Source organism: Lepeophtheirus salmonis, chromosome 7 (genome assembly GCF_016086655.4).
Source record: "Lepeophtheirus salmonis chromosome 7, UVic_Lsal_1.4, whole genome shotgun sequence".
NCBI lineage: Eukaryota > Metazoa > Arthropoda > Copepoda > Siphonostomatoida > Caligidae > Lepeophtheirus > Lepeophtheirus salmonis.
The window spans coordinates 13,566,974-13,587,980 of record NC_052137.2 but is presented as its reverse complement, the minus strand read 5'-3'; the positions used below and the strand labels follow the sequence as shown (position 1 = coordinate 13,587,980).

The window sequence follows — 21,007 nt, the reverse complement described above, 5'->3', positions numbered from 1 at the left end:
TATGAATTGAGTATTTATGAACCGTTTAGGAATAAGTTGGTGCAATGAATGGAACTCAATTTTTATTGTGCCTTAATATTCTGTGGAAAAGTAGAGATTATGATAGGGTAGGATCTAGATCTAATGGGTGTATTTTTGTGCTGTAAAGCTTGTCCCAAGAAATTGGATACTCATTTCAAATTTTTCCTCTTTACATATTAACATTACATGTCTAAACTATCAATTTCACATAGGCAGCATGAATTTATAATTGAAAAATAATTTCAATAAAAGAAAAAAAGTCAGGTATATTATTATCAATGAACAAGAATTAGCCAGTAAAATCAGTATAGGGTTACCTAAAAGCTAATAATTAGAATTTATTTTAGATTTGACGAGTATGGCTTATGGTTGAAATAGCACAAGCCATCGATTTTTTTTAATTCTCTTAAAAATCGATTTATATTACACAGATTAGCGGCAAATGTAAAGGTTGAGTTGATTACTAGTTTTATGCGTGTAATTGGCAATCTGTGTTACATAGTGAGGTCTTATGTAAATCTTGAAGTTGTGTCAGCCAGTACTCAAGAGGGGTTATATAAAGAAATATAACTGGGAGACAGATTAGAGAAATTCTTATTTTTCTTTGTACCAGAAATCCGACTTATGAGATAAAATATATAATAAAAGTTATTTGAACGGATAATAAATAAAAATTTGTGTGGCAGGGGGAAGGCAATGATGTTTTTCGAAAATCCCGGATTTTTGTATATTTGACATTAGTGGGGGTCGTGAGATCATGGGGGCTTGAATGAGTTACGCGTCTGAGATGGAGGATTCCCCTGGGGGGCTACGTCTAGGTGGATGGGACAAGGTATAAAGCCAGTATAAGTGAGTTGGGGGGGGGGGCTCTGGGCTGAAGTTTTCTTAGAAATCTGAGACCTCTGATAATATTAAGTATAACGCAAATATTATTATCAATGAACAAGAATTAGCCAGTAAAATCAGTGAGCTTATATTAAATAAAGAGTAATAAAATATCAATTCTTTTAATATATATACTTTTATGCAACCTCCCTATACATCTAACAACCAAATTTGATAAAACCAACCCCCTCAATATCATACACTCTTCACTCAAATTTATAACTAAGTATAGAGGTAAAACCTTTTTATAGAGTTATTAAATTATAGTCAGCAATTTCACCTTCTATTTACTACTAAATCCAGACTTCATAAATGAAAAGGGATAACCCTAACTTTAATAGACTCCCCACTAACATTAAAGAACCTAAATAACAAAAGATCCCCCAGACTAACAACAAAGACCTAAACCCTTGAATTAAGAAATACTTTATTACCCTCAATTCAGACCCTTTTCTGCCTTCTAGTCACAATATAACAATAAATAGGATAGTATTTAATTCTAATATTCCCCAAAAGATAATACCCTTGCACTTAATCCTCTAATTAAAATCAACTTATTATGAATAAACTTGTAGTTTTATACTTATTTTTGACCTTCTACAGCCCCAAATTACTTAATTCAACATCGAGGTCAGTAATATTCTTTAAATACGGCCTCTAAAGATATTTCACGCTGTTATCCCTAGGGTACCTATATGTAGCAAAAAAATCGGTTAAAAATCACTAAAAACTTTTTATTCTAATTAATGAGCTATCCCAGCCAAATTTGGTAAAGGTCTTATTGTCTTCATGGGGTATATTAGCATTTTTACTAATAGCTAAGGTCCAACTTACAAAAAATAAATATTATTATCCAATGCTACTCAAATGGGTATACCTGACTTGTTTATGCTTAACTTAAAACATTGATACCCTTTCAAAAAAATATATATACCTATCTCATCTTGATTTAAAGACTCTTATCTACACTTGGATAAAAATATTAATCATGTATAAGCCAAATTTTTTTATAAAATTCCATTAAAAAAAAAAGAATTGGTTATAGTCAATTACATAATATGGAGAATTTACTGTAATTTATTTTATATTGAAGAAAAAAGTAAATTCAGGGAGGGAGAGTAGTAGTAGGCGGAGGAAGGAGATCATGGCCGTCTCGAGTTAGAGATGTCCATGAAAAAGATGGAAAATAGACCATCGACAATCTCTATTTCATATGGGAAGAGGACTTTCACTGAAGTCATAAGTAAGATATACAAGAAAAGTAAGATACTTAATAATTAATTAATATTTACGTAAATATCCTTTCATTGAATGAATTATTAATATATGTATACCTAATAAAAAGCAAGACAAAATATCTAATTAATATCAACAAAGTAAAATTCCCATCAACTACTAAGTATGCATTTATTTAAAATGTTAATTCAATTAATTATTTTGCGAATATATACAAAATTAGTTTTGACCTTTTTCTCTTAGTAATTATGAATAATTATAATACAAACGATTGAAATACATTAGAAAAATATTCGTTTATGAAGGGTTTATGCTAATAGTGGAAACAAATTAATTGAATGAAACAAACCAATGTTTTTTTATTCTTTTTTTTAAAAGGTAATGTCTAAAATAAATCAAAATATATATATATATAAGTATTTTGTTTTGATTTCCGTTTCCAATAGTACTCAACACACTAATTAAGAACTATAAATATTTTTTTGTAAATTAAATCATTTTTTTTAGTATTTTAAATTTTAATTTGGGTATAATTTTAACGTTTTTAACACATTTGAGGGTTTAGTCAAATTTTGAGCAAAAATAAAAAAAAAAAATAGAAACCTACGTCAAAATATAATGTTAATTATGTCAACTCCACTTCGTCTCCAATTCCAAGAAAATTATTTTATTGATTCTAGTCCTTCAGTGTTCTTGATGTAAAAACCAATAAATCACTATCTCTATTTCACTGATATCCATTCAATTTATAAAACTGAGTTCGTGCTTTTTGATATATAGTCTATATGAATAATTATGGATCCTGGACTAGATACTTCAAGTCTCCCTCCTGACTCAATTATTCCTTTTAAATATCTCGCCATTGAAAAAAGTGTAAGACTATCCTGGACTCTCAAAGATCATGTGAACCTCTTTTCTTGATATGTACAAGCTTATTCTGCTATTATATTCATATGTTATAGTTGATGGGAACTGTTACGTGATTATATGAGAGAGTAAATATAAGTCACTTATCAATTTCAATAGAATTCCCTAGAAAAATATGAATAACATTACAATTTCAAAACTTGCTGAGTCAGGAATCTTCTACTGAATTACTAAATTGGTTGTCTCTAATTTGGAATATTCCACCCTTGTGAGGAAATTGTATCTTCACACAAATAAATTATTCACACATTATAATTAAATGTTTCCCATAAGTTTTTAGAGTATATTATAAGTTCTTTTATTGAAGAAAATAATTAAAATATATCAAAATAATACGATTAATTTAGTATTTATTTGACAAAATATAATCACTTTAGAAGATTAAAAATATTATATATGCATTCTCCGTCTAGTTTGTTTTCTAGACTTTATTTTACGGTTTTTGTGTTTTTTTATTATTGTGGTTGTATCTTTTAGTGATTGAAAGAAGATAAGTTTTATTATTAATTGTTTAGATATTATTGATTGAATTATTATGCAAGTATTTAATGTGGGGCAAATATAATACATTCAATAAAATTAATAAAATCCTTACTCTATGCTGAGTATATATATATAGACTTATGATGAAGTATTAATTAATTAATCATATTTATGAATTGAAGAAACTGTATGCCCCTATACTAGAAATAGTAGAAATGATGATATAATCAAAATCATGTTTGAATTGAAAAAGTTATGAGAATACTGAATCAGAAATAAAAGATTAATACTATGTAATTCTTATAAAGAGAGCAACATATTTATCTACATGGATACTTTTTTGAATTTGATACTCTATCAAATTAGCAATTACTCAAAACAATAACTACTTAAGTTTAATTAATCTTGAGAAACAATCTGAAAATTTTATAGAATAATATTGAAAGAAAAAATAGGCATCGCAACTTAAAGAAAATCATTCTCACTCAACCTTTATTACTATTTTATAGTTAAGAACTTATTAAAATTGCATTATTATAATTTATCATGTTAAGAACGGATCAAAATTGCATTATTATAATTTATCGTGTTAAGAAAATTCACAGTGAGGAACATTTGCAGGAGTTTTTTTCCAAATCCTTACATTTTAAAAACCTTACTATTGATAAGTTACACTATTCAACAAAGTCATACTTATTTTATGCACTAGAACTGCATACGCTCAACTTTGTAGAGTTTGATCCCTAAATGGTATTAAAAGTTAATTAAATTAAAGTTATATAAAAGCCATAATTCTTTTGTTATTTTTGTCTATTTTTAAGGTTCAAAGCTGTTTTAAGCTTCAGTGTTGAAGATAGGGATAAATTAGGTTAATATATATTTTAAAGCTGAATGTTAAATTATTTTGAAACCTTTTTTAAAATGTCTGCATGATGCTTATAACTGGAGTTATCTTTATTTAAAGTGGAATATAGGTGTTTTTTATTCAGATGCTTATAACTTCAAGACGAATATATTCAATAAGTTTAAAAGTTTCTCATTTGATATCTGAAAGTCTAAACTTTAATTTTTTTTAAAAGAGATTTGCCAAAAACGCTTTATATCGTTCTCAATATGAGATAAGACCACGAAAATATTTCAAGGATTAAATTCATCTTTGAATTGATCTCATAAGAATAGACCATATTTATTGGAATGCTCCAGCTAGAAGAGATAGAAACAAAGAGGGATAAGAAAAAAAAGGAGGGGGAGAAATTAAAAATGTGAAATGCAATCCCTTCTGAGAGTAGAATACTGAATTTGTGATCGCTGTTCATTTATGGAGAAGAGTGCATGTGTGGGGAAGGAACCCTCGCAACAAAATACATGCTGAACTCTCCCTGGCCTGTAGGATTTTCTCCGAAGACTCCCTTGAATGTTTAATATCAAGTGCAAAATGGGAAAACTGTTTGGCCTGGCCTATAAAAGAACAAAATTCAGTCAAATTTTTTGGTTTTAGAAAATTCTTGATAGTATTAACTTAAGTTTAATCATGTCTTGTACCCTGAGGCGAAAGAATATATGCAGCAAATGTCACGGTTTCACCAAGTTGAAACTTATATTTTGATGGTGTGATGTCCCAAATTTCGCATCGTGTTAAAACATCACAAATCCTTGTAAGAAGTTCATATTAGTCTCTTCCAAATATGATAATGTCATCAACTAATTTTTTGGCACCAAGAATGCCTGATAGTGCTTTATCAGTTCTACGACAGAATTCATCACCAATACTGGGGAACTCATAGGAGCTCGATTATAGCGATACCTGCCAAATTCAGTTATACAAGTAGCATTCTTCATCTAGGGGAATTGACAATGTTCATGTTAACAGTCGAATACAGCAGAACACTTTGTTTCAGAAGGAATAGATGTAATTAGGTCCTTGGGAGCGGAGAACGGAGTATAGGACGAACTACATATTTGTTAAGTTCAACTAGGTCTCTATCACATTCCTTACCTTACCGTTATTTTTTGGAACGAAGGTTATAGAAGAACACTACTCCGAGACATTATAGAATTTCTCCAAGACCTTCATCTCCTTCAAACTTACTCTTTGTAGCATCTTGAAATGCATATAGAGTTTTGCGGGCATGGTAAACGTGTAATGGTTTGATTGGACCCGGTTTCAGAAGAATTTTCATGGGACCACCTTTCATGACCTTGAGTTGTCATTTAATTTCATATTCAAACACAATTTTAAAAACATCAATGGCTTTGCAGATTCTCTCTCTAGGTGGGAGATGTTTTGTAGAGGTTATAACAACTTTATCAACTCCAGTAGCTTTAACAAAAAAATTGGGATGCACGAAAAACACTGTCATGAAAAGGATAACGACAACAAAAAAGAGGGTTACATGGGAGAAATATTTTCGAAGCTTCTCTAAACATCCACCATTTCCTAAAATCGATAATTCATCGGTGATATCATCTCTTGTTTAAAGATCACTAATCAAATTAGGCTCAATGAAATTGTTAAAAAGTTATCCTTTCACCACAGCATTCTGTCCAGAAAGATGCTTCTCATTATTATTATAATAAGCAATAAATTTGTTTTTCCACGAATTGAATTCTTCCAGAGTGAACGACCTCTGAAAAATCTCCTTTGGCTTTCATGTATCGTCCATACAAGACTTTTTATCTGGTGTTGCTTCTTCATGAGGTATTGAATAACCTTTTTTCCATATGAAATTTATCTATTTTCTCGCAGAAATAATTTTTGGTAATTTTATGAAGCAAATCTAACTTATCGAAGACCTCACTTATGATCCTCCATCGATAATTTATCCGTCCAAGCAGTATTCAACCACTTAAGCCAGAAATCTTCTGTCTTCTCATTGTATTTCTTCTTTTCGAGTCATTGAAATTAGTTTAAAGGTATCCATAAACTTGACATCATCCCCAAGCTTGTTGTCGAAGTGACACCTGAACATATTCATCGATTTGCTCGGATCAGAAGGCATTATGTTCAGTTTCAGAGAATGAGTAAAAAAGCAAAGATATGAGAATGAGAAAATATAAGGTTATGTGAAAGCTAATTTAAAAAGTTGCGTTTAAAAACTTAGTACAATGCTCCATAATAAAATATTTTTACTCCAGATATCCCTCGTGATTACAAATAGTGACATCAAATCCATCACATATCTAATCAACCGACTTGATGGACGACTGCGCCATAAACTATTCCGTAGTTAATGAAATGGATTTATTAGGAGTCGATATGTAGTTTTTTTTATATAAAAGACATAAGTGAGTGTAATTCTCTATAAGACAATTAATTCATATCATATTAAAGTTTAAATGAAAAAATAAGGAGATCCCATCACCTATGAATCGAAGATATCAACAAAGGAGACCCTCAACAAACCAATTGCATACTGTGATTAGTTATTATTATAAAAATCTGCCCTTTGAGTATGATTAGGTATGCTAAATAGTTTTTAATGTAGAATGTTAATTCTTTTATTTTATGAGGTCAATGTACACAAAAAAATTATCTTTGTTGTCTCATTAAAATTTTTTCTTCCAATACTATAATTTTTATGACCAAAAAAAAACAAAAAAAATACTTCATTGGGGGTGGGAGAGGGGATTGGGCTGTGAACGCCCCTGACGAATGATTATTTATCAGGGTTGTAGGAAAAGTATTTCACCTCTTAACTCATCAGCTGGAAAAAAAAATGCTACCTTGATTACATCATCTCAGTAATTTCAAGAAAGACTTCAGAGAAAGATTGCACCTAATATTTTCTTTTATTAGAGAGGCAAAGAATATAAACAATTGTATACCATATTACTTTATCTAGCTTTCTAAAATAAATTGGAATAATTTTTATTATAAAAATATTTAATGACACATTCAGATACATGATATATCAAAAAATATCTTAATCCTAAAATAGTGAAAAAGTTCTAAAATCTAATATTCGACTTGCAAAAGATTCTTCCCAAAAAATATCCTTTCATAAAGGTTCAAATATTGAGGGGCTGTGCTACAGGGATGGTATGGCCTCCCCACTTTTTTAGAATTTAAGATTATGATATACCAGAGATTTTTTTTTTGAATTACAGTTAATGGCTCATTGATCTTCCACTTTCAAAAAACGGCACACGGAGCCTGATATTATAATCTGTAAAGAAATTAAGGGATATAAATACTATCTGATTTTAATTTAGTTTTAGATACAAACAGGTTCTTGACTAATCAGGTGGGAGCAAGCCAATTACCCAGATTTTTATTTTGTTTTTGCCAGGTGACTTTGACAATTTGGACATAATGTTTTTGGACAAATAACAAACAATTAAACAAACATACAAAAATTTTGTTGCCAAATTTGAAATATTTTGTGTAAATTACCACCGAGGTTGTCGAAAAATGGAATCATATTTGATTGTCATGATAAGAAGTAATTCATTGCTGACAAATTAGCGCCTACAAAACTCAAATGTAATTTGTAGAATGTTCTTTTCAATATAATATTTAGCCCTGTGAGTGAAATAAATAAACATAGGTACATCTTAATTCATTACTTTTATTTAATCTACTTTGACTTTTTATTTTATACTAATATGAAATAATGTCGTTTCCATTAATATTGTCTGAATATCGGCATGAATATATTGTCTAATATAAATTTTATAAATAAGGAATTATATTATTTTCATTTATTTAAAAGACCCCATTTTGAAAAAATAAAAGGTAATAAAAAAGAATGGTAAACACATTGAAACATAGATAGTGTGTAAATTTGGATTTGGTGTAAACTTTATACATTTAAACAACATGGATTATATAGATATAGGTGACATAGCTAATATACACTGCTAGCATATGCAAACTTTATAATACGAAACAACTCTTCAAAAGAGTAGCTTTAAAATACTTAAGTAAATAAATCACTTTCCTTTAGTGCAAAATGATAATTCCAAGTAATCAATAACAATATTTTAAAATAAATGTTATAAGATATAATGGAATTATTATTCCTCGTTAAAATAGTTTTACATGTAGATGTATACATACTTATGTATTTTAAGGGGAAATAAAGTAAAAATTTGATAACTATAGGTACATTTCAATATACTTCATGATTGCTATGATCCCTCCTGATATTTTAGTTGTGATCAATCACCTTCATTCTTCTAATATACATTGATACACTTGTATTAGTGCTTCACTTTCTCTCTCAAATCTATAGTTCTTTCCCATGAAAGTCCATCCTTCCCAAAATGACCATATTTGGCAGTTTCTAAATAAATAGGCTTTTTCAAGTCCAAATTGTGTGCAATGATTCCTGGCCTGAGGTCAAAGTTTGACTTGACAATTTCTTGAAGTTCTTCTTGAGTTTTATCACTTGTACTATAGTCAAATATAGCAATGGATATAGGATGAGCTACTCCAATGGCATAAGACACTTGGACTAAGCATCTCTTACATATTCCAGATTTGACTAATGATTTTGCTACTTGTCGAACAGCATAAGCTCCAGAGCGGTCAACTTTTGTATAATCCTTTCCCGAAAAAGCCCCTCCACCATGAGCTCCCCAACCTCCATACGTATCGACAATCATTTTTCTACCCGTTAAGCCAGCCCTACATTGAGGACCCCCAACGACAAATCTTCCACAGGGGTTGATTTTAAGAACAGTGTTATTATTTAGATAACGTTCTGGAACAGTCGACGTAATAACCTTTTTCGTGAGATCGTCTATTATCCTTTCTCTTGGTGTATCAGGGCAATGTTGCACGGAAAGAACTATAGCGGACACACGTAGAGGAACACATGCCCCATCTTTAATAGCATATTCACAAGTAACTTGAGCTTTGGTATCAGGTCTAGCCCAAGGCAATTCTCCTGATCTCCGAAGATCGGCAACTTTTTTATTCAATTTGTGTGCAAGCATTAAAGTTAGAGGCATTGCCTCTTCTGTCTCATCTGTTGCATAACCAAACATAATGCCTTGATCTCCAGCACCAAGATCCTCATCCGTGTGTCCTTTCCAAACACCAGAAGCAATATTTGAAGACTGTGTTTCAAGACAAATTAAAACACAACAAGTTTTAAAATCAAATCCTTTATCTGTGTGATCATAGCCCACATCCCTTACTACATTCCGTACAATCTATGGGATTGAAATACATAGAATAGTATACAGCATATTATAATAAATATGTTAACATGCCCATAAAATAGTCAATTAACTTTGCTCATTATGCTACACCTTTTGATAGTTAATGTCCTTGGCATTGGAAGTGATTTCCCCAAAAACAAAAACCATTCCCGTCTTTGTGACAACTTCACAAGCCACCTTTGCATCCGGATCCTGGGCTAAATGTGCATCCAGAATAGCATCGGATATTTGATCACACATTTTATCGGGATGGCCCTCACCAACCGATTCCGATGTGAAGAAAAAAGTTTCATCATTTGTCTTTGAATTCTTTTCCATACTCGAACTTTTTTCTACTGAATCTGAAAACATGCAACGTGAGATAGACAATATTGAGTAGTAAAAAGTAAGTGACAGAAGAACAAATGGAGAAGAAGGAATACTGTGTTTAACAATAGCAATATGGTAGAAGTTCCCTTTTAGTATAAAATTATGTACTTCTTTATTGGCGTCTCTCATCATTTATATGTTGATACTTCTAACCTGTTAATTTGAAAAACAATTTAAATGTTTAAAATGGTTTTGGCGTCTAATTTTATTGGAGTATTTTATTGAATGATTAGCATTGTTATACAAATGATTATCTATTGTATGTATTTAAACAGGGTATATTCTTAGATATTCACAACCTAACCCCTTCAGCTGGAAATTAGAAAGCTGATACGTGATACTGAAAACACTAATGCGCAATAAATTAAGTGATTGATAGTTAATTAATTAAAATATATTTTATTGATATAAATAGAATTGAATTGGTGTTAAAATGGAGCCATCTTTAATTTTAAATTCGATGTATTTTGCATGCCGAGGGAATTAACCATATTCTGAGCTACTAGGGAATCAAATAATATATCTAATATTAATAATATAGTATATTACTATATATTGAAAAATGTTTAAAGCTAGATAAGGAGAAATTATTGAATTATTCTTTGGGAGTTAGATTGTGGAAAAATTCGAATTTACATATTTATTAGTAGAACGTTTCATCATTACATACTCAGGTCGGAGCCTGAAAATAATGAAATCATGGGGGTGAAATTTTTAGTAAAGATCAATCAGCATGAAACCTTTAGGGAAATATTAAAAAAATATGTTTAAACTATTGCATGTTTTGTGATAGAGCAACGGATAAAGATTTAAAAATGGTATAAATCCTCCTGATTGTAAATCAAAAAGAAAAGTATATGTTGGCAACTTTGATGGACGACATATTATATTTGTACTGGAAAAGATCACTAAATTAAGTGGAGTGGCCCTCCTTGTCCCTTGTTTGAATGTTCAAGATAGGGATAAATATTTAATAAGAGCACTGATATCTTGCATATTACCATCATACTTTTTTAAAATGTAGACTCGCTAGGATTTGGACAATTTTTACATCCATAGTAATGACTAATTAGTCATCATCGAATTAAAGGGGGAAGCGGTCTTTTTACCTCATGCCAAACCAGACATGCATCAATAATCATTTCTTTAAAAAGGACAAGACGAGAAGATTTAGGTAAATTATTTAGACATGGCTCCATGGGTTTAATAGAATTGTTTGGTCCAATTGTTCATTAACTTTCATTCCATAGATATTGTATTAATTCATACGTAAATTGACCCGCCCGCCCCCTCCCCTTCTCTAGTTGTTCATTTCGTTGTACCTAGGTTACTTATTTATCCACCAGACAAGAAGTTGACCCTTTAAAAAGTCGTCAAAGAAGATATAACTCTGGCCAGTGCTGTGGAATGGAGGAGTGTGTGAGAATTCAGAAACGAAATTTTCTTGAGGAAGCAAGTTTAATATTATTTTATTTATTCAATGATGATGTAAATGTAAAATACTAATTGTGGAGGTACACGGAAGAAATGAGCGTGTGGAGATGAAAATGCGTGCGAGTCAAGATCTATCCTTGCTATTGGCTAGGTGGTGAGTGGTGCGTGTATGCAGCTAGCAGCGATGGAAACAAGTAACTATGTTAGTATGTTCTACAGCTTCTAATTTCTATACTACTACCTAAATGCATGCATGGATTCTTACATGTATTTCTTTGTAATGATGAGACTGAGAGATAGACGATAGTTTGTTTAGAAGTGAGCTGAGGGAAGGAAGGAAGGGTGGAGAGAGAGAGCGAGAGACAGAGAGAGAGAGAGCGAGAGAGTGTGAATGATCCCAGAATAGGGATTGGAGTTTTTACTTTTTAGTACTGTAACTTTAGAAATGAAATCTAAAATATTGGTGTGAAAAAGAAAAGAGAGGTTGTGGAGTGTGGAGTGGTGGAGTGGTGGAGTGGTGGACTATCTGATGAGGAATTGGACTTTGAGTGGGGACTGGGTATTGATGGAATAGGATGGGCCAAGATGATGAGCGCAGAGTCGGGAAGACATGACTCGGCTCTTATGGCCTATCCAGGAGGTCTGTACGATCTTCTTATGGATGCACGTCTCACAGAGTTCTTCAATCCCCTCAAGACAGTGCTCAACGTCATGACACTGCATGAGTTGAAGGCGCGTGTGGACGAAGACTTTTTGTCGATCGGGATGTCCAAGCCGGAGATCCGGCGCCTGAAAAGCTCGACCGCCAAGTTTCTTCCCGCCTCGAACGCGAGTCTCTCGAGCAAGTTGAAGCGGTTTTTGAGTGTTGGGGGCGGCCTGAGCGGACATGAGACTCTGCCTCGGAGTCGTAAAGGGAGTTTGGGTGAGGGGCTGCGTGAGAGGAAGGCGTCGTTCCGAGTGCCTTTCCAACATTTGATTCCTTTGGCCTCTGTGCGCGTGCATCAGTCCTTGGGATCCGGAGAGTTTGGAGTGGTGCAACGTGGCGTGTGGACAGATCCCGAGGGCATTGCTCACCAAGTGGCTGTGAAGGCCCTTTCCAAGGAGCACATGCAGAACAATACGATCGTGTTTATGAAGGAGTATGAAGTGATGCAATCCATTGAGCACCCCTCCATTGTCAAGCTCTTTGGTGTTGTGTTGGACGCTCCTCGTATCATGCTCATCACTGAATTAGCAGCCCTTCGATCTCTATTAGAATGTCTTAACGAGCCTTCATCTCGGAGTTCCTTCCATGTCTCTCGATTGTGTGAGTTTTCCCTCCAAATTTGCCAAGGAATGAGTTACTTAGAGGAAAAAAGACTTATTCATCGAGATTTAGCTGCTAGAAATATCCTTGTATTTTCAAAAGAAGTTGTTAAGATATCAGACTTTGGGTTGAGTCGTGCCTTAGGCGTCGGAAAGGACTATTATCAAACAAATTTTAATGCGAATCTCAAACTACCTATTGCATGGTGTGCACCAGAATGTATTAATTTTCTCAAATTCACTTCGGCCTCTGACGTTTGGGCTTTCTCAACAGCTCTCTGGGAAATGTTTTCATATGGGTTTCAACCATGGGCTGGGCTTACTGGCAAACAAATTCTGGATGCCATCGATGAACCTCATTCACGGCGCTTAGAACGCCCACCTTATTGTCCTAAAGATTACTATCGTATAATGATGGAATGTTGGAGTCATGATCCCATCAAGCGCCCTACTTTTGCTAGACTTTATCACTTACTTTTTGATGCCAAACCAGAGCGTGTTAAAGCCATTGCTCTCCCTAACGTACCAGGACATCTTGCCTATTTTGTGGGGGACATTATGACAGTCTTGGATAAAACAGAGGGTGAAAATGCACTTTGGAAGGGATGTACCGATGATGGAAAGGTCGGTTACTTCTCTCCAAATAATACTGTCGCTTATATTGGCAATTTACCCACCTCTAACAGCGTTGTGGCTTTCCAGAGATCCTCTGTTAGAGGTTCTAAAAATGGTATCAAGAAGAAAATTAGTAGGGATATGATAAGTGGACCTAGAGGTCATGTTCAACACACTGGTCATGTGGGAGTGGATGGGGCATACTTCGGAGACGTTAGTGGGTTTCATGGTTCTGTCTCTTCTTCGAAGTCTGCTGAGTTTGTTTCCATGCCTTGTCTAAGTCGAGCAGATTCGGATTTAAGCGAAAGAGCACCACTTATTTCTTCAGTTTCTCAACAGAATCGTCATGATGGAATCTCAAATAGGAATCCTAAAATGGTATTTGCGACGGGATATCTTCGTAAAAGCTCAAATACTACTGAAAAACCTCAACAGAATCACGAATATCAATCTATAAATGAGGACGATGCGGGAGAGTTATTTTCTACTCCTTTGGATCTTGGTCCTAGTTTAATGGATGAAGTATTTAATGAATTGGACTCTAGTCTTGACTCAGCTGAAGCCGAAAAAAACGAGAGGATACGTGAAATCTTGAAAGAAGTTAAGAAATCTCAGCAACCTTTACCTGTTAAAAAATCTGAATTCAAGGAAGACTTTAAAGACTTGGTTATCTCCACATTAGCTCGTCATAAAACTCGATCTAATCACAAGCGACAACAAGCAACTGTGAAGCCTATTAATGCACAAGACGAAAAAACTTTAGAAAGTGCAATAGCCATGGCAAATGCTCTTGCCTCTAAGTCAATGCACGAATTAGATAAAAGAGGTACAGAGGATTTTTATGAGAACTCTCCTATTCCTTCTCCCCTGACTCCAAATTCTCCTTCTAAAAAGTTTTCCTTCTGGTTTCCTAATGTCGGAAAATCTGTTTCTAGTCCTAAGTCGGAGAGACGTCACTTCAGTGAGGAAGTGAAATTTGTGTCCGGTGATATCGAGTCTTCTCTTACTCCTGGAGCAAAAGATGCATATCGCACACTCATTGAAGGCTCCAGTCGTGCATCTCCTACTTCCAATAACTTAAATAACAATTCACAATCATCTTCTCCGTCCAATGATTCACTCCTTCAGCAATACAATCGTCTTAGTCTTCCTCCGTCGGATTTCCATCAGAAAGGAAATCCTCTGCCTTTGCCTCCAAAATCTATAAAAATGAATAATCCACCGCCTAAACGTCATGTTCGGAAAAATCCCTTAATTATAACAGATGAATCAGACGATGGCTTCAGAAGTATTGCCGAAGTAAATCAGGTAAATATTCTTTTTAATGAGTCCTATTTTTAATCATTATTGTTTTTGTGTTTATTTTTCTTGCAGGGCTTGGATAACACTAGTATTTCTCAATTTGGTCGTGTAAATACCCTTCCAAACAATCGTTCCTCATCCTTATACAACTTTAATAATAATAACAATTTTAGTCACTTCTCAATGTTTAATTCCCTCCATCATCATAATAATAATAATGGAGATGACTTCGAAAATGCCATCGCGTGTAGTATGGATGCTTTGGATAATATTGATGAAATACCAAAGTACTCTAGCCCCAAACATTCGTTGGACATTGGAAATAATGGAGACGAAGACTCTTTACCATTAGTTCAATATAATCAAGATCACGTCTCATGTGAGGATTTATTAGATTTTCATCGTCAGAGGCCGGAGGACTGTGATGAAGTTCGTATCATGAAAAAAGTTCTAAAGCGGGATATGATTCAAGATGACGAAGAAGCTGTGTCTGCTTTGTGTGCTACTGGATGGAATGTTCATCACGCCATTAAATTAATTAAGGTTAAAAATTTGATAAAGACTCGGCCTACTAAATTTTCTGATTCAGAATTAATTGAAACTCTCCGATCTTTTGAATGGGACGTTGTCAAAGCCGTAACGGCATTGACAAAAATTTAGATTGAAAATTACATAAATTTAAATTTTGAATATTTATAACTTTTTTGATATTTATTCATTAATCATTTGGCATCTAAAACCTATTTAATTTTGGTTGAATCCTTCCACTCCATCTCAAAAATACAATTATCAGTGCTCTTATAATGTGCCATAATTAATTTGGAATCTAAAAATATGTGAGGATATCAATTTTTATATATTTATATGTCATTGTTTTTTCAGATATTTCTATTACATATTTTTTATTTAATGTTTGTGCATTTGAATTCATTATCCATAGTCTGTCAAAGGGCCAGTCCCAGTGTTCTTTTGTATTTTTGTCGAGTCCATTCTTCTTCAACATTATCATATCCTCATCAAAGTAGTAGATTTTATTTTTGTTATAAAAGTATCAGTAGCCACAAAATATATAATACTCATTCGTGTGTCTTATTAAGTTAGATAAATAAATAAATATATGTGATTACATATATATTTATATACATACATATATATATATATATTTCGACTATATCTAGTTCAATGTATTTAAAAAAAACATGAAATTATAATAAATTACCGGTTCTTATAAAACTTCTTTCGAGTTTTTTTATATCTACGAAACTTTCCATCTCATGAATTGAAACATTTTAGAATGATGGTATATGCATTCCAACATATTCGTAACTCTATCATTTGACCACACTGAATACCAGCAAGTTGACTTGCATTCTTCTTTTAAACTTTAAAGATTCAAAATGATCCTTAATATGACTCACTGTTAATTTTGTCTTCTTTTGCGACATTTCGTTCCGTCTTTATATTGCCAAGAAAAGAAAGGATTTGGTTTAGTTAAACGAAACATTAAAGAAGTTAATAATGTATTACTAAGTAAATTCTAGGGTATGCTTAATTTGTAGTATAATTGAAGGAAACTCAGTAATACCTCGGATTACGAGTTTAATCAATCAAAGGAGTACTCGTAATATTAAAATGATTCACAAAGACCAAGAACTTTCTTCTTTAAACCAGATAAATGTCTGGTAGCAAACAGAGTTTAGCTTGTAGCATGTATCAAGACTTGTTAGTGTTGATGAATGAAGTTGGTAATTCGAATTTTCCCTCGTATTCTAAAACAAAAAAACACTCACATGTAAATTAAGTTGTGTTCTCACAACTCGAGGATTTACTGTATTTTAAATATTCTTGACAAATGACAATCATTATTATTTTAAGAATAGCAGTGGCCTATATACCTTGTTATTAAGAGTAGATACATACATCCGTGCATAATAAATGCAATTCAAGGAGCTACTTATTTAATAAGTCTAAGTTAATACGTATCAAACCCTTCAAAAATGCATAAACATCTAACTAGGATGGGAATTGGGATGTAGTTGATAAATTAAAGTCTGGTAAACCTACTAAGGCTTCTCTCTGATGATTCTGTTTAACCGGGATATATTTTACAAGATATAATGTATGTTTGGTACCTACAAAAAGGAAATATTATGAAGTAGGAATCAACCAAAAAAAAATAACACATTATTAAATTATTTTTAAACTCTTCCATATCTCCACAAGTTTGAATATAATATGTGTTTTTCAAGCTGTATATGAGATGGGACATTTAGGGTGTTCCATATTTTTATTAAAAAAATGTTACATACCTTCATAATATATCCTAATGATGCGTGAGTAAACTATTATTCCGCGGATCGGGTTGTATATTTAACAGTTATACAACCCTCAGCTCCACCAAAAAAATGAGGTCGTTCATCATTATTCAAGTTTTTAGTTGTGGGTTACGGAATTCCAAGCTGCCGGATTTGCAAGCTATATTAGTGATAATGATAGAATGAGAATATAAGGGTAAGACTAGCTAATTTTTTATTATTTCTTCCGAAAGTATAGAAATAAATACTTAATGTAACTTTATTTAATATTTACTAATAGGATCCCGTTGTTTCCCGGGATCCTGAAATTTAAAAAAATATTTTTTAGGGGAATGAGAAACCCTAATAACTACTGTATGTAATTGAACTGTTCTATCTCTAAAACTGGTTAGTCCAACAGTCCAAGATTAGCCTAAATGTCTGGCTTGATGTCATCTAAATTATTATTAATAAAATAATTTATAATATGCTACTTGATGACTACTTTAGTTTTATTCTATTTTTTTATACATAATATGTACATTTGTATCTTTCTATCAATGAAAATATAAAATAGATGTTGTTTATTTAAATTCATTTGTATTTTAACTTTCTTATGGCAACCACCCCAAGTTGGTTTTTCGTGAAGGTCGCCCTCTTTTTCTTATTAAATCCTTGTTTTCTCTCATATTCGAGTTTAGATATTAACCTTTTCAGGATGTAGAAAATGGATAAAATTTCTTCTAACAATATGTACCTTAGTTTTCTTATCGGAAAGAGATGCCAAATTATATACCTATTTTTTTAAATCCTTTTCCCTCTAGCTAACTCGATTTAAAGTATCATTTAATTACATGTTCTCATCCTTTCTTTTCATTGATCCCATAAAAGATTTGGATTCTAAATTATTTCATTTATAAAGCCTTGAAAAAGCTAAATTATTTTATAAAGCCAAAAAGAAAAAGGAATGCTTGTAAAATATGGAATACTCTAGGTAGTGACTATGACTTTTCTTTGGAGGTGTGCGGTTAACTAGTTCAGAAGTTGTTTTTTATCTAGATAACATTTTTTTAAATTGGGATGTATTTTTTTGTTTTAAACAAAATTTGATACTTGTGGCTATAATTCGACATTTTTTATGTTAGAGGCAAAAACGTTTGGATGACGTTTTTCATAAGAGACATAATTTTTGTTCCTTTAAAAAAAAATATTTGACAACATTAATTTCCCTATTGGACATTTTTTGTCCATATAATTCGAGCTTTGATCTGTTATTAAATATTAAAATTTTTGAGAGCTACCCAGACTTGTACACAGGCACGACAAGACCCCACCAAAAATCAATTGGTGCTTCCTCCTCCCCCAGAAAAAAATCAAACTTTCATTTGTTCTTAATTGCTTAAAGGAAGAATTTTTACATTCGCATTGGAAGTTGAACGGAGGTTATGCTTTTGCCTCTGATTATTTGTCTGTTGGTCACGAGGATTAATTAAAAAGTTAAAGATCAATTTTGGTGTAACTTTTTAAGGAGATTATATATGGTCACTGTAAGAGGCCATTAAATGCAGAGAGACCAAGGTAGCACAAAACGTTAAAAATACATAATAGACAATAACTTTGAAATATATTGAGGTACACAGAGCTCGAATCCGTGACATTGTGTGGATTTAATAAAAATTCTTCATTTAACAAACAATTCAATGTTAAGATTAAAGGTCAAAGTTACAACAAAGGTCAAAACCTCATATTGAACCATTACATTTGAACAAATTGAGATACAGAGCTGAAATCATCATCACTTTGTGGCACAAATAACATATTGATATATAACAAGTAATAACGACTGAATGCAATAGATATTAAGTTCAGCATGTTCAACATTGTACATTTTTAACTTTAACAATGATCATGCCCATTCGAGTTAAAATTCACCGGATGTTCGAAATACCCAGCCAATGCTATGATGCTCGGTGTCAGTGGTTCAGATAATAAGGTGTTTCCACCGGTGTGCATAAAAGGGACCTTGAAGGCCAATGAATATAAAATTATCTTGGCAAAGAAGGTGTTTCCCACCCTCAATGCACCTATGGCATTATAAATTGGTTATGGACACAGTTCCAGTTCTACACTTCCAAGATCACCCAAACGTATTTCAACTACAAATTATGGGCGAATTGATTTTAGTACACGAAGATGTAGCCGTCCAACTTCCCCAGCCTGACCCCAGTTGACTACTACGTGCGGAGCGCCGTAGAGAGGAAGGCCAACACCCACTATCACAGCAGCGTGTAGTTCATGAAGGCCAAGGTAGAGGAGGAATGAACCAATATTCCGGTATTCATCCTCAGGAAAGTCTTTTGTAAGTCTGGAGCTCTGTATTACGGCAGAGGGTGGAATTTTTGAAAAATAATAAAAATTAAATTATCCTTCATCTCCTTATTAATATTTTTTTTTGGATCATTAATACTAGTATGATCCTGTCCGTTCCTCGGACGTATGAGGGGGGATTTGGACAACAAATTCTGGTGGTGTATAGTCCATGTTTTTGTCTGTCAAATAGTTGAAAAATTCAAATGAATAATGTCATTTATAATTTATGTTTGTCTTTTTAAATCAAATGTAAAAGTACCTAATTTATTCCAGAACCACAATTTAAAATACCCAAATATATTTATCAATAAAACCCAAAAAATAAGGGAGCCCCCAGTTAAAATATTTGCGTGGTAGCCTCTTGGGTTTGATAAAAAAAGTTTAAGCTCCTCAGAATGACTTCTGAACGGTGAAACTCTTACAGTTACGTCTGCTTTGAAGATGACCGAACAAATTTGCACTCACACGTGAACCACTTTAAAAGTGGAAATGCACACATACAAATGTCTGAAGTTTGCTACATCAAATTGATAGTTACATTAAACAATCAACAGACATGTTTAACTCCTTCCTTGTGTTTGTACATTTATCTCTATTGATTCAACAACTAGGAGAATTCGTGGTCGCTCCTCGACTATGCACATGTAGATCACTATATATTTTATTTATGTATTACAATTAATGTTGATTTATAGTTGTAATGTACAATGTACATCAATGAATGAGTATGAACAATTAACATATATGCTAGGGGTTCTCTCTTGGTATCCCGGCATTCCGCTTTCCCAGGATTTATCAGAGTTTACTCCAACGTTAAAATCTCAGGAAATATTAATTTAGAAGGAAATCCTGCAATTAGTTATATACAAATCCCAGTTTCTCAAAATTATCTTCATCACTTACTATTTAATTGTGTCAAAATAGGTCTGTCTTGCCCAGCAGTCGGTACGATACATTAAATTGAAAATTCTAGAAAACCCGATTACATGATGGTCTAACCTTGTATTTCTATTAACCTTGGGAATGACTAACTTGCAATAATTTAATTTCTTCTAAAAAATTTAAAATAAATACTTACATTTCAAAGTATTTATTATTTACCACTCGTAACGGCATTCCCTAATTAAAAAAAAAAGGTTTCCCAGGATCTCGCTCGAGCACAATTTCCTAGGAAATGAGAAGCCTTAATATATACATATGCTTTATTGGAATAGTTACAATCTACACTGGATACAATTCATTAGTTGTGTTCCTACATACATAAAACAATTCGTTATTTAACATTTTTTTAGCCAATATGCGAATGAAAAATTAATTATAAAACGTAGGTTCTTAAGTCATTAGCGGTGACTCCTTGTCCGAGTTAATGACATATTATGTACTTCATAATATATCTTTTTCACATTGTAACCTACATAATTTCAGATTAATCGTCCAAAATATGACCTATTGGCTTAATGTACTCATAAATAAGTATATTCTTTATGGCTATAATTGAATTTTGTACATGGATGAAAGCAGTATGGGTAAAAAAGAATATGTAAAATCAGATAATTAATAGCGGATTGCAAAGTATTTATTTAAAGACTTCATTGAGT

At 32.6% G+C, this 21,007-nt stretch overlaps 2 protein-coding genes across 3 annotated transcripts; one reads left to right on the top strand and one right to left on the bottom strand.

Moving 5' to 3' along the window:
- Positions 1-8,100: 8,100 nt before the first annotated feature.
- LOC121121701 (S-adenosylmethionine synthase) lies at positions 8,101-10,140 on the bottom strand. The gene is made up of 2 exons (XM_040716668.2): positions 9,811-10,140; positions 8,101-9,711 (listed from the first exon to the last, which is right to left on the bottom strand). Exons 1-2 carry the CDS (start codon positions 10,069-10,071, stop codon positions 8,755-8,757), a joined length of 1,218 nt encoding a protein of 405 aa, XP_040572602.1. The 5' UTR covers positions 10,072-10,140; the 3' UTR covers positions 8,101-8,754.
- Positions 10,141-11,806: 1,666 nt separating this feature from the next.
- Positions 11,807-15,978, top strand: Ack-like (activated Cdc42 kinase-like). Of its 2 annotated transcripts, XM_071890209.1 has the most exons (3): positions 11,807-14,751; positions 14,818-15,288; positions 15,628-15,978. In XM_071890209.1, exons 1-3 carry the CDS (start codon positions 12,109-12,111, stop codon positions 15,844-15,846), a joined length of 3,333 nt encoding a protein of 1,110 aa, XP_071746310.1. In that variant the 5' UTR covers positions 11,807-12,108; the 3' UTR covers positions 15,847-15,978. The 2 variants fall into 2 exon arrangements, with proteins under 2 accessions (XP_071746310.1, XP_040572011.1); XM_040716077.2 differs by having other exon boundaries at positions 14,818-15,655.
- The last annotated feature ends 5,029 nt before the right edge of the window (positions 15,979-21,007 follow it).

Bases quoted from the DNA above. Each gene is read 5' to 3' on its own strand.
- LOC121121701 (XM_040716668.2), bottom strand. From the start codon at position 10,071: ATGTTTTCAGATTCAGTAGAAAAAAGTTCGAGTATGGAAAAGAATTCA. The intron at 9,712-9,810 runs GTGTAGCATAAT...TCAATCCCATAG, and splicing joins AGGACATTAACTATCAAAAG to ATTGTACGGAATGTAGTAAG.
- Ack-like (XM_071890209.1), top strand. From the start codon at position 12,109: ATGATGAGCGCAGAGTCGGGAAGACATGACTCGGCTCTTATGGCCTAT. The intron at 14,752-14,817 runs GTAAATATTCTT...TTTTTCTTGCAG, and splicing joins GTATTGCCGAAGTAAATCAG to GGCTTGGATAACACTAGTAT. The intron at 15,289-15,627 runs GTTAAAAATTTG...TTGTTTTTTCAG, and splicing joins ACGCCATTAAATTAATTAAG to ATATTTCTATTACATATTTT.